This window comes from Diaphorina citri, unplaced genomic scaffold, assembly GCF_000475195.1.
Source record: "Diaphorina citri unplaced genomic scaffold, Diaci psyllid genome assembly version 1.1 scaffold268, whole genome shotgun sequence".
NCBI lineage: Eukaryota > Metazoa > Arthropoda > Insecta > Hemiptera > Psyllidae > Diaphorina > Diaphorina citri.
In genome coordinates this window covers 199611-214575 of record NW_007377705.1, presented here as the reverse complement: position 1 = coordinate 214575, position 14965 = coordinate 199611, and the positions used below count along the sequence as shown (strand labels likewise).

General features: G+C 35.8%; 1 protein-coding gene across 1 annotated transcript; it reads left to right on the top strand.

The window, feature by feature from the left end:
• The first annotated feature begins 1270 nt into the window (after positions 1-1270).
• On the top strand, positions 1271-4744 carry LOC113466433. Its single transcript, XM_026821834.1, has 3 exons — positions 1271-1907; positions 2421-3047; positions 4698-4744. Exons 1-3 carry the CDS (start codon positions 1424-1426, stop codon positions 4742-4744), a joined length of 1158 nt encoding a protein of 385 aa, XP_026677635.1. The 5' UTR covers positions 1271-1423.
• Positions 4745-14965: the final 10221 nt, after the last annotated feature.

The following is a 14965-nucleotide window of genomic DNA, read 5'->3' as shown; positions in this document are numbered from 1 at the left end:
CCCTTAATATCCCTTTTCGGAAAAAAAGAAAGAAAGAAATAAAAAGTGCTTTGCTCTCAGCCAATGAGGAAATTCGAAATGATTTTAAAGCAGCCAATGGCAGCCCGGGACTCCACCCTAATTTTGTTTTAAATTTAGATTACACACAATGTGCTCACACTGAAAACAAAAATAAACAAAAAATTATAAACAAAAATCTTTGAATTTTTCAAACTGATAAAAACTTCCCTTTTAATTTGTGATTTTTCAAGAGTGTTTACAAACAAAAAATTATAAACAAAAATCTTTGAATTTTTCAAACTGATAAAAACTTCCCTTTTAATTTGTGATTTTTCAAGAGTGTTTACAAATTAAGTATTTTTTAGCTTTTGTTCTGTGGGTTTTTATTGTGCTTTTATATTTGTTTCTTCTCTTTCGATACTTTGAAACTTGATTGCAATATTGTTGTCTCCTCTTGGTGCGGTTTTTGTGGTGAAGTTGATAATTTTTCCCAACGTTTATTATTAAAGTTAATGTTGTGTTAATTTTAAACAAAGATAAACATTACGCGATTTCAATATAACTACATAATATTATTTATTTTTGAAATATAGGTACCTCAATATAAAATAAAATATTTTCCAAATTGACAGTGTAGTAAACTTACTTATCTTTTTAAATGCCAAATTAATTTATTTAATCACGTTTTTGAAATTTAAATCGAAATAAAAAATAACTCTTGTTTCATATAATTTTATGTTAACATGTCGAATTAGTTTTGTGATAGAAATATCCCTAAATATTTTCATTGGAAGATTATAATCTATTATGAAAAAAGTCGTGGTTATCATTGATAAGTCTTCACTTATTACTACATAAATAATGACAGTGAAAATAACAATGCAACCTGCTGCATTGAATCATCAGAATCACAACGGTAAAGTTCAACATTCAAATCAAATCCTAACAACAAACAATATGACCATAAATAATAAAATAGTGAACAGTGAAACTATAACCAATAAACAGAACAATCTCCAAAATGAACTCAAACACCATCCGGGCTCACCCTTTTATATTCCAACTAGCAAAAACTTACCCCTGCATGTGGAGGAATCTATGGGACATCATGATAACGAAGATCTACCAGCGTACAACAAATATGGTAAAAAACTATTCAAACCTGTTGATTTAACATCCAATAACAATAACTGCAAACGATTTATCAATAACAATTCTAGAAGTAGTGGCAACAATCACAAGAAATTAATAAGCGTACAACAAATATGGTAAAAAACTATTCAAACCTGTTGATTTAACATCCAATAACAATAACTGCAAACGATTTATCAATAACAATACTAGAAGTAGTGGCAACAATCACAAGAAATTAATTAACAAGAAATACATCATCGAAGAAAAAAACAAACTTAAAAACAACTCAATGACAAATGGTTTAGTGACACATTCTGCAATGGATCTAGATATTAGTGAAAATAACATCAATAATGAAACCAATAGAACTTTGAATAGTGCAATAATAGAACCTAGCAATTCTAGATTAGAAAGGGAGCAATGCATATCAAATAGTATTTTAAGTAGGCCTGGTGATAGACAACTAACAATCGACGAACGATTTCATGAAAGTGGTGAGGATTACAATAGTGATAATAGTAAAAGTAATAAACAATGTCCAACACGAATAGACATGGATGTGGACATAGATAGAATTTCCCCAGATCCAAATGATACTGTCCAACACATGGATACAAGTGTCAGAGAGGAAAATAATGAAAACCTTGCAAAGCATAATGAACAAATTAGTAATTTCAATCCTCGCCAAGAAAGTAAAGACTATTCCTCCGTATTCCAAGAGCATTTGAAAAGAAATATAAGACGATTAGATACGTCAGATGATGAAGCTAGACATTCTCCCAGAGTCGACAAGAAAATTTTCCAAATATTTTAGCTAATTACTTTCTGCTTTCTAGTATTCTCGAGTTGACCTAGCATTTACCTAGATCGCAAATATGTGACATACCTAAGTACCTATGTATGTATTATGACTCTTATCGCCTATCTGATGCGGAACATACTCTGGGGTGGACATGCTACGACACAGACCCGTAAAGTCCACTAGGTACATTTAAAATATAAATTTAAAAAATTACTTCCTAGTGACCCAAAAGACACAAAAACACAACCCCGACCCAAAGTTGTGACTTTCGTTAGAAATGAATAGCTCACCCCTAAAGGGGATTCAGCAAAAAAAAAATCATATCGGAGCCTAGAGGAAGCTCTCCAACAAGTTCATCACAACCCAAATAACGCAACACCCAACACGTTCTTCAAACTCATATTCAAAACAATAAAAATAACAGAAATCACTTGACCCAAAATGCATCCTCTCTCTCTTTATTTAGTCTCTTTAGTGCCTAGACATTCTCCTGACCAAACCCTGTCACCTTCCCATCCAGTAGAAAAAGATCAACTTAATCTATCACCGAAAGCTCACACAACGACGGAACACTCATCACATGAACAGCACCAGTCAATTATAAATTGTTTGCAGAACAATACACCAATGCATTCTTCCAGTCGAACGGGCAACAAATTCAACGATAAATACGACATTGTGAATCTGATCAAAAAAGAGAACACCAAAACTGCTGCTGAACTTAGACCGGTGACAACGCCTGTAAGCAATGACCTAGCGTCCCCAATCAATGTGACAATGTCACCCCGATCATCACCCTCTCTAACGTCATCCCCAGCTTTCAGTGAACGAATTTACGAGAGCGGGGATGGTGAAACACAGCAATATTTCGACGACTCCAAAACAACTCGTCAGCTCAAATTCTCCGTCGACAACATTCTGGATCCGAACAAATTCACGGGTAAAGCGACATCGATAGAGACAGGCGTGGCTGATCATATGTCTAGGATAACCTCCAATATCCTCATCGGACAGAATATCCTCAATAGCTACAAGCATTTGCAGAACCATTGGCGGCCTCATCTGGAATTCCTGTCTCAGCATCATCAGCATGACTTTATCAACCATTCTGGTAAGTTGATCATATTTTAACTTTATTTTAGATAGGTGTTTTATTTCTTTTTCTTTGTCAATTATCTACCTATCTACATTACATTACATTGAAATTGGGGTCTTTTCTGACGAAATTCCTGTGTACGGAGTCCAGTATGTAGGACTATTGCACCCCAAATATCTATCTAACAAACCGTAGAGAGCACATTTACGATAGCTACTAATATCTTACCAGTTTACAACACAAAAGTAGAGACCCTCCTTCAATGAAATGTTTATTGGTACTTCCACTCTAAATTGAATCAAAATTAATTATAGTTATTTGCAACGGGTCTTGACACTTGATTTATGGTCTCTAATTTTATGAATGGGGCGTAATAGTACGGTTGTAGTAATAGTCGTTTCATTCATAAGCACCCTGTTATTTGATAGGGTGCCTTTCTTAAAGATATCAATTACCCGAGTGATACTCCTATAGTGTCTGTCTACTTGTGTTTTGACTTTTGAATCTTTTGATTACTTCAAAGAGGCACTTGAGAATCCCACTTATTTCATTTGCAGATAGGAGACATCCTTGCGAAACCTTCAATTTATTTGGGATTACCTTTGGCTTCTTTAATTGCATTTACTATGGCTTTTGTCAATGGGGTAGTGGGCGTTCAAATCCAGGTATCTCAACATCTTCGGGAAATTACAAAATAATAGCAGTTTCATTTATTTGGAGTATTTTGGAGTCATTAAAGTGCGAGTGTATGAGTATGTTTAAGTGTCTTTCGACTCTTTTGGGGTTTTCGTTTAATTTAGGTCATTAAAGTACGTATGGGTAATTGGGTATGTTCAAGTTTCTTTTGTGGTTTGATTTAATTCAAGTCGTTAAAGTACGTTCTTCAATTTGGAGACCTTTAAATGTATACTCTATTATTTCATTTATCTGCCCCACCATCCCTTCAAAAGTGTACTTCTTATCCTTTAAATCTTTAATGTCATTTCAAGTCTGCTATTTTTATTAGGTTCACTAGCTAGTAACTAATCATTATAACCACATCGGTCTCAGAATTTAAGAGGTAATGCGCAATTACTTTTGCTTAGTTGTAGTTATTGTTGTTACTTTGCAATGTTTCGATTTTTACAATTTAATTGAATTACCTGCTGATTGTTACCCCAATAGGGTTGCTTGTTTGTTTGAGTGAACCTATCTACAATCTAGGAAGTTTGCAGGTATTTTGTAATGTTCTAGCATTCCTAAGCAAAAGGTTATGGTATAATTAACAGCTCAAAGGGATATTGGACCTACTCGTAACTTACATTGTTTTTCCATTACCTATGTATAATAATTATTAATTAAGATCACTTGAAAATCAGAACAAAAGAAACGATTTTTGAAACATTCTCTATTTTAAAACGGTTCTTTTGAAACGGTCTTGTCACAAATTTTGTGGGTGGGTAGGTATTAGGCAGGTAGGTAATTATTTTAAAACTTCATCTACACATATTTACTTACTAAGTAACACTACGATTTCTATGTAGGTAAGTGTCTTTTTTTTACAATGCCTTTATTTCAAGTCAAATTCCCAGAGGCTAAATAGAAAGCCAAACCGATCAACAGCGGCATCAGAGAGACCGAGAGCCGCTTATTAAATTAGAGAGTGCATTGTTTTCATTCCCTCAGGACCTTTAACCAAAACAACGGCGAAACCTAAGCTGAGAGCTCAATGAATGAAAATTGTAACCCAAACTCCTCGGGCAAGACGAGATATTTTCAATGAATGAGATTTTAGATCGTAATTATGAAAGATCTATTAATCTTTCGCAAAAAACTCGTGTTTTAAAGGTTACTATGCCCGAAGAGACCTTTCGCAAAAACTTGTGAATGAGATTTCAGATCATAGGTAATTATGAAAGATCTATTAGGTAATTTTTCGCAAAAAAAAAACTTGTCTTATAAAGGTCTCGACCCTTGATATAATTTTAAAGGTCTTCAACATTTTAGAGGTCTTCGGCGTCATGAAATCAGTCAAAACAATGATATTGGAAGGTGAAAAAAAAAGTGTTGTGAAATAAATGAAATGAAAATTCAATTGGATATATGATATATGTATATAAGTTTGGTACTTCAAAGAGTTCTTAATAAGATATTTTAATTGGAATTAAAGTGCTCTACAGCCCATTCAATTAAAGTTGGTGTCGGGCTGTAGTTATTTCCTTTTGAGGTTAGATTTTTAGGATGAATAGATATTTATTTTATTTTTATTGTCCTTTTTCCGAAGTCCTACTCATTCCGCTATCTTGAGGAATACTAAGCATAAGCATTAAGCTTATCCTCTTTATGAAATACATATTTAAATTGAGCTTTCCAAAATTTTCAATTTCAGGATTTGAGTTCGGGTTCGGAGCTTCAAATCAAAAGTTTCGACTATTATTTATAATAATAGATATTGAAGTTTATTTTATGTCACATTAACAATAAAATGTTCTTTTGGAATAAATCCCTTTAAGTACTAGAGTACTTTTAGGGAATTCTTCTTAATTATTTTTCTTCTTAAATTTTCTTCATCTTCTTTTGAGGCTTAGGTGTAGGGGCAAGCAGCCCTAAAAGATGGGTTAACTTAACCGTTATTAACCTTATGTGAACTATTGATTCTACCAATTTTACCATTACTAATACACATCCATCCAACACGACCAAAAGTCTAAAACCCTAAATAAATGTAGAAAGCTATTAGTTTTTTAATTGCAAAAACAAAGCACAGAGAGAAAAGGGACGGATTTCTCTTTAGACGCGGTGGATTCATTGACAACAATAAAAAACTAAATTATGACGATGCCTGTAATCTTAATGATAAAATAACAAAATCCAGAGTAACAAAAAGATAGTTAACGATAGAGAGAGAGAGAGAGGGAAAGCATATAGGGAGCAGTGAGCAGTGCCGCGGTCTTCATTAAAGTTAGGGAAGGACCGCTTTCCATTCCTCTATTAATTAGCTCGGTAGCGCTCCGCCCCGCCAAGTCAAGAAAGTTTGACCGCACTAATGGAGATATTATATTTTCGAGACAAAATGAGACAAGGCCCTGTCTCATCTCGCAATTTTTCCACGAGACAAAAACCACTTGTCTTCATTAAAGTTAGGGAAGGACCGCTTTCCATTCCTCTATTAATTAGCTCGGTAGCGCTCCGCCCCGCCAAGTCAAGAAAGTTTGACCACACTAATGGAGATATTATATTTTCGAGACAAAATGAGACAAAGACCTGTCTCATCTCGCAATTTTTCCACGAGACAAAAACCACTTGTCTCGTAAATTTCAGGAGACGAGAAATTTCTCCTTGTCTCATCCTGCATCACTAATTCTAAACCTAGCAACAAATCGTCATACTGTATTAAGGACTCCGCCTCCCCAAGTCATGAAAAATTGACAGTATCCCTTGGTATAATTTTAAAGGTCTTCAACATTTTAGAGGTCTTCGGCGTCATGAAATCGGTTAAAACAATGATATTGGAAGGTGAAAAAAAAAGTGTTGTGAAATAAATGAAATGAAAATTCACTTGGATGAAAAGATATATTTATTTTATTTTATTTTTATTGTCCTTTTTCCGAAGTCCTACTCAATCAGCTATCTTGAGGAATACTGAGGATACCTAAGCATTAAGCTTATCCTCAGTATTCATTAAGCTTATCCTCTTTATGAAATACATATTTAAATTGAGCTTTCCAAAATTTTCAATTTCAGGATTTGAGTTCGGATTCGAAGCTTCAAATCAAAAGTTTCGACTATTATTGGTTTTCAAAAGCTCACCGTACACCAAAAGCCCACTTTGAGTTTGAGGGTTAGTTGTAGGGGCAAGCAGCCCTAAAAGATGGGTTAACTTAACCTTTAACCGTTAACCTTATGTGAACTATTGATTCTACCAATTTTACCATTACTAATACACATCTATCCAACATGACCAAAAGTCTAAAACCCTAAATAAATGTAGAAAGCTATTAGTTTTTTTTGCAAAAACAAAGCACAGAGAGAAAACGGACGGATTTCTCATTAGACGCGGTGGATTCATTGACAACAATAAAAAACTAAATTATGACGATGCCTGTAATCTTAATGATAAAATAACAAAATCCAGAGTAACAAAAAGATAGTTAACGATAGAGAGAGAGAGGGAAAGCATATAGGGAGCTGTGAGCAGTGCCGTGGTTTTCATTAAAGTTAGGGAAGGACCGCTTTCCATTCCTCTATTAATTAGCTCGGTAGCGCTCCGCCCCGCCAAGTCAAGAAAGTTTGACCACACTAATGGAGATATTATATTTTCGAGACAAAATGAGACAAAGACCTGTCTCATCTCGCAATTTTTCCACGAGACAAAAACCACTTGTCGTCTCGTAAATTTCAGGAGACGAGAAATTTCTCCTTGTCTCATCCTGCATCACTAATTCTAAACCTAGCAACAAATCGTCATACTGTATTAAGGACTCCGCCTCCCCAAGTCATGAAAAATTGACAGTATTAAAGGGACTTTTCAGTCTCATTTCAATGGGAGTAAAGGGACTTTTCAGTCTCATTCTGGTAGGATAACATACATATTTATTAGTAAATTAGTTAAAAACTCCCCCCTTGTGAAAATCTCACACACACCACTGACAACGGGAGAATAAAAACCCAGGGAAGAAAAAAAGGGAGAAAAGAATGAAAACATAATTAAAAAAGCACGAGAGAAGGGGGGAGTCGTGAAGCAAATCCCAGGGATTCTGGGGATTTGTTACAATTGTTTTCTAAATCCCGTTCTCCCTGTTTTCCTCCCCGTTTTTCAAATCCTGACTCATTGTCATTGTGAGAGGAGCTTATTATTTGGAGACAATTTATAAAAAATGCCCGCTCATTACGTTGGAGTCCTTTAAATCGTTTGTTCTTGGTCTTTCATGTACGATGGACGATAGATCCTTTAATTGCTTGCTTAGTTCGAAAGATCTCAATTTATATCAGAGCTCAATTTGAAAGGATATTTCGATATCTTTCAAATCTTTTTATCTAGAATACGCTACCTAGGTATTCCAAAAATAAAAGAACAAGTGATTCTTCCTCCGAGGTTAGATTGACTAGCTACTAGCTATCTTCATCAACTCTTGGCTCTTTTTTACTTTCTATTTTTATTAATGGAATAGATAATAGGTACCTATTATTTATTAAAAACTTTACAAAATTAATTGCTAATGAGTAAGGGTAATATAGAAAAGCACTCTTAATAATGTTACAGATTTCACTAGAACAAAAATTAAGAAAACATTAAAATTTCCAATGTGAACAGATAATTAGAAACTATATGTAGGTACATATGTATAAAAGCACTCTTAATAATGTTACAGATTTCACTAGAACAAAAATTAAGAAAACATTAAAATTTCCAATGTGAACAGATAATTAGAAACTCTATGTACATATGTATGTGAAATCTATGTAGCAACGTAAATAATAAACGATCTACGTCGTGTTCTGGTGAATAATTATTACAGCTAAGTAATCATCTTTATGTAAAAATAATACCGTTCATAATTCGAGTGTACTTTGAACCAATGCCAAGCTTCTCAGATTCGAGATGAAAAAAATAAAAACGAAAATAAAATGTTTAAACATCTCATTAGTCAACATAATTAATAACAATATCGTCTACTTAAAGGAAGAATAATATGTGAGAAATTTTGAAAATATGATATGGAGTTGTGTCTTGTCGCAACAACTTGAGATGTTGCTGATGATATTCTTACTACTTTTGTTGTTGTTGTTGTTGTTGTTGTTGTTGTTGTTGTTGTTGTTGTTGGTGTGTTGTTGTTGTTGTTGTTGTTGTTGTTGTTGTTGTTGTTTTTGTTGTTGTTGTTGTTGGTGGTGGTGTTGGTGTTGGTATTGTTTTGTTGTTTTTCATGTTGTTGTTGTTGTTGTTGTTGTTGTTGTTGTTGTTGTTGTTGTTGTTGTTGTTGTTGTTGTTGTTGTTGTTGTTGTTCCTCTTCTTCTGGCAATTACTCTTGTTCATCTTCTCCTCCTTCTCTTCTTCTTCTTAATATTCTTCCTCTTCCTTCCTCTTACATTCTTTCTTTACGTGTCCCAGGGTCACCAAACAAATACCGTCATATTGGATGGGAATATCCTGGATGTGTTTGTTCTTTCTATTCCATATCAACATTCAAATAGGGGATATTTTCATGTGATTTTATTAAATTCCTTTGTGCGTATACATTGTTGTAGACATGTAGGTAGGTACATTTCTTTTCTGATCATAGACTTCATAGGTGTCTTCACTTGAAATTTTGAATATTATTTATTGGTGTAGGTGTTGAAAATTTGGGTGATTGTAAAATTGTTTGACTGTAAAATTGTTATTTAGGAATATCATTATCATTATTTTGATATGGGTGTCTTTCATGTTCAGTTAAGCCCTGTTGTTTTCTTTTATGCGACTCAGCAAAAATAAAGTGTCTTTTTCATGAAGCCCACCTCATATTGCTATTTCTTTCATAAGTCTTCAGCTAAGGTGCTCTTTCAGAAGGTGTTTCATTTTTTTTTTTTTTTTTTTCAAAGACGATTAGCAAAACTATGTACCTATCAAGGTTTTTTATTTTTTTTTTTTTTTTTTTCAAAGACGATTAGCAAAACTATGTACCTATCATGATGTTCAGCAATAGGAATGTGCCATATTTTAAACAAAGTTCGAAAAAATCAAAGTTTACGATAGAAAATTTTAAATCAAGAGAATACCAATGTTGTTTTGCATCATTTTAATGTTATTTTTAATTCCAAAAATTAATAGCTTATTCCTAAATCGAATTTACGAATGATTGATCGTGCAAAATGTTGCGTTGAAAATTGATTTGTTCTACAATATTGCTTCTTAACATAATTCGTTTATAGTTTAATTTAGAAAAGATTAGATAGACGTGATCCCTTAATCCTATTTCAGACCAAGATGTGTTAGGATATTTTTTTTAAAAACGATCAACATTCAAAGAGGGAGAGGGGCGATGGTGTTAATGCAGGAACAATTACATGCATGTTAAAAACTTGGAAATTGACAAACTACTGAAAGAGAAGGGTGGACATTTTTTTTTCCTTACTAAAGGAATTATTTTTACTCCTTTTAAACAGAGGATAAGGAATCCAAATCCTTCAATGGACTGCTTAAATCGTGACTTAAAATTGGCTAATACCTAATTATTATTAAGTATGAACTTCATTAACTGCTTTCGCTAGGTTATTGCCATTTCATTGGTCTTTAAGATTAGGTTAGCTATACACTATACATACAGAGGGGGAATGCCGCGCCGCAAGCATTCTTGGAGCTCTTGTGAATTATTTCACAAGTAAGTCTCTCGGGAAATGGTGCATAGAATCTCCGCGCGGCTGGCTAGTCTTTCTTTTACAGTTAGGTATACCTAGCTTATCAGCTTCTCAAGTTATCACTAAGGCCAGCCACTCACTTTTAGGTAGACCTGATCAGGTGTACCTGTCGTCAGGTCTACCTGATAGCGAGTGGCTGGCCTTAGATTCGGCACTGATTTTGCCTTCCGCATTGTGAAATACGAGTCGGATCATTTATATCCAACCCCCTCTTCTTCGACAGTGTAATGGTGTAAGCTCTCCGCTCTCTTCAGTGATAGATTTCATCCATTATTGATATGATATGACACCTCACCAACCTCTTTGCCTTTACCTAACCAACCTTGCCAAAATCTCTGTCTTTATGCGCCCAAAGCTACATTCTACCCAAAGCCAATACTTTCATCAAGGAAACCTGAGTTATCCAGAAAATAAGCCTGAAATCTGGATTATTTCCTACATTCTTTGACCATATGGGTATTATTTAAAACAAGTGCTTGCGAAGAATTTTATTCAGATGGCACGGGTACCCCTGATAGCCACGGGTAGTTTCAGATGGCAATGAAACCCGTATATACTAACGAATCTAGGTGTCAGACAGAACTGATGAAATTCTGAAAGGAAAATGTCAGCCAGCCTAGTTAGCTTAGTTGGTAGCGCGTCTGTCTTGTGAGCGCTAGGCCCGGGGCGGATTTTATCCTGATGGGATAATATTCGTTCTCGGAACGGCTGGCTTTCCTCCTATCCTGTCTTCCTTCTCTCTTCGATTTCGGGACGATAAGACCATAGCAGTTACAATTTTCCCTCTGTCAAACCTCAAAAAAAAAAAAAAAAAAAGGAAATGTCACACTTTCAAGAGCCGCGCTTCTCAAAAACGAAATCGAGAAATCATCTTCACAGCAGCACATTTCTTACCGGAAATTCCAATTCTGTTTTAACAATGTGTGAGATGACAAATCGGTTGTCGTAAGTTGTATTTAATTAATTTTGTATATCTTTGTATATTACACACACATTTTGTAACATTAACTTGTGTACGTTAAGCAGGGAATAAATAACGTTCTTAATTTAAATGTTTAACCTCTAGACATCTATTTAGTTTGAAATTAGTTCTTCTGCACATTTATTAATACATATTATTATTAGCATTATTTCTCTTGTTATTAGTTTTTTCTTTAATTTTATAAAAATGTTGTTATCATTTATTGTGGAGCAATTTTAGAACAAAACCGCAAGTGTGAAGAACGGTAAATGCTTCCTTTACAAACACATCCGTTCTGAATGTGAATTCACATTCATATTTATGCAGTTTAGTGAGATAGACATCAGAAAAGAAGGAGGTAAAGGAGGAGGAGGAGAAGGAGGAGGAGGAGACGAGTCTAATGTAGCAGTAGTTTTTTTTTTCTTTTTCTTCTTCTCCTTTTTGTGAAAAATTCTGATTGCATAATTATTTAACGAACAAGAATTATTACGATAAAACAACCAAAAACAAAGCTCTCCTTCTTCTTCTTCTTCTTCTTCTTCTTCTACTTTTTCTTTCCTCATTCTTGCTTTTTCCTCCTCCTCCTCCTCCTCCTCCTTGCTTTCTCTTTCTCTTCTACAAGACAGCAAAACAATAATGACTGCAAAGGATTAAGAGGGTGACAAGCATGAAGATTATTCAAATTAACCCTTTAACTACCCCTTCCTTCTCATCTTCCTCCCCCTCTCCCAATATAATTCCCCCCCTCCATCCGCTCATACCACCCTTCCACGTCTTCCTTCGTCCTCTCCTCCCTTTTCTCCCCTCTCTCCCTTCCTATTGTCCGACTTCCGCCCCTCTTCTTCGCTTTTTCCCCGTCTCATCAAGTCTCTGTCCCTTTTCCTCCCTCCCTCTCCCGGCTCTCTAATTCGCTCTTACCCCTTCTTCTCCAATTATACCTTCTCCCTCTCCTTATCCTTTCTTTCCCCATTGTCTTTTCCCTCCCTCCCTTTCTCGACCCGGCCGGGAAAAGAAATTACAAAACTATGTCACGGCTCAGAGCAAGGGGGGACTTGTAGTCAACCCGACCAATTTGATACGCAAGGCAGGGCCGGTGAACAGCCTAACCCCTAACCAGGCCCGAGGATCCCATAATGGGTCCTCGCACAATATTTTCACAAACAAGAATTCTAGGGTTTGATCTTGGATTTCACCTATATTTTTTCAGTCCCTAGAAGGTCTGTTAAGCTAAAAGCCTGTGTTCCATTTGATTTGTATTGAGCAGCCTTGACCAGCCTCTAACCGGGACAAATAAGACGTTAGATCCTTCTTGAAGAAAGAAGGCACCGAACTCATTCAACACCCCCAATCTCTTATCAATAAGAATCCTCATGCCCCCAGACTATATGGTACCATTAAAATACATAAAGCATCAGAAACACAAAAAAGGCCTTAAAAAATTGTCGTCAACTCCCAGAAGGGACATATTTGCCTTTATTAAAGATTATTATAAACGAGGGATACAAATAATAATTATGAACCTCAGATTTCTAAAGTTGTGTTCACAACTCCACACATATCCGACGACCGTTGATCGAAGTGAAACAAATACAAAAGCCAACTTTTCTTCCAGTCGACTATGTGTGGGCACAGCTTTATACTATCACCAGCAGATCGACATTAAATATGGCCATACTGTAAAAATATTTTTATTATACCATCTTCCCCCTTGGAAAATCTCACGACACGCCACTAAAGAAAGCGAAGAGGGGAAGGGGGAGAAGGAAGAGGGGGATGATGAGAAGGGGGAGTATTGTGGTCAAAACTCCCTAGGGTCGAGAAGTGAAAACTGAGGTAGCTTGGAGCGTGCGAGAAATTAAAATTGAGGGTTAGAGGGGTCACGCAAGGAGAATGTTTAGGTCCACGAGGATTTCTCGTGACGACAGAAGAGAGAAGAGCAACAACTGACGAATTTAATAGATTTTCGAGATAACTATCTAATTATTCTACCATCTAAAGTTAGAGATTTCCAGATAACATCTCATATAATCTGAATTTAAAATCTGATCCCGTGCTTTGTTTACTAAAATCAATAAGAGGCGCGGCGTTAACCTGCCGATGCCGGTCGACGGTTGACTATGTTTGGACACACTTGAGGTTTTCATCTCTTCCACCAAGTATCCACGACTTTTCTAATTTTTCCCATCAGCCAATGATCATCACGCAACACGGAGAGCAGAAAACAAACAAACGAAGAAACAAACAAACAAATTAAACTCGAAAACTCAAATGAGATCATAAACAATAACGGGTACAAACGAGCAACATATTAATTTTGGTGGAATTTCGACTCGAATGATTTGTCGACACCTAGTTGTACTTGGAAATACCACTCGCTGTGCGCTCCGCACTGCTCGTGTGAGAAGATAGAGTGGTGTGATTATTGCAGCGCTTACAAATGAGTCTCTTAACGAGGGAATGGCGGCTCTTGGATATCGGGAAAAAACTGTGTGTGTGTGTGTGTGTGTGTGTGTGTGTGTGTGTGTGTGTGTGTGTGTGTGTGTGTGTGTGTGTGTGTGTGTGAGTGTGTGTGTGTGAGTGTTTTTTTTAAACAGGTCTGGATTATTTTTCCATAAAATGTAATGTTATTACTTATTAGCAATCAAATATACGTACAAGACCTTGTTTAGACTATGCTGATATAGTATCTAGGCGCACGGCAGTGCGCCAGGCCAAGTTCCGGCCTGAGCACGCCAGAGTGTATATTTTAACAAGGTATATTCTATTAGAGTAGACAGTTAGAACTGTAGAACTCTCGGAAAAAAGGGCCTCTAAGGAGTCTAAGGGTCTTAGAGACCTTTTTTGATTATTGTTTTTAATGTCGCTACTCAGAAGTATTAAATTGTCCTCACGAAGCCACAGAGCTAGGTAATAATACTTCGTTACCACCGGGAATTAAACGCGGAGTGCTAGGCCGGCCAACAGAGCGACAGAGAATTTCATTTATCGACAATATTTATCTTCAATCATGGCGTCAAAGGGTTAAGGGATAAATAATTTTTATACTTGATATAACCACACTAATGATGTTACCACCTCTACCCCCTCTACCTCCCTCCACCTATGGTAGCTACCCCCTTCTGCCTAGGGTATAGCTACCGATATGTTATACATTATCGTCTGTAGTGGAGGACCGTTTTCCAGGAAAATCCATAAAATCAACCTGCACGATTAACCAGACGGATGCCCATCCGGACACCTTCAGTGATGGCCTGATGACTGTCATTGGTTGGAAGCTACGTTGTATTTATTTTTTTATTTTTTTAATTGATATTTATTAGAGTGCTTTTATTAAATAAATGCTCAGTCGTTTGTCTCTCGGGAAATGGTGCATAAAGCAGCGCGCAGACTGATCATACACTTCCAACACTTCAGACATTTCCGACAAATTTTGTATTTTGCTTCCTATGTTAAGTAATCAGTCTGCGTCAGTCTGCGCGCTGCTTTAAACGTTCTAATCTCCGCGCGGATGGCTAGTCTTTCTTTTACAGTTAGGTATACCTAGCTTATCAGCTTCTCAAGTTATCACTATTGTAAATTCGGTTCTTATTTCAATTTG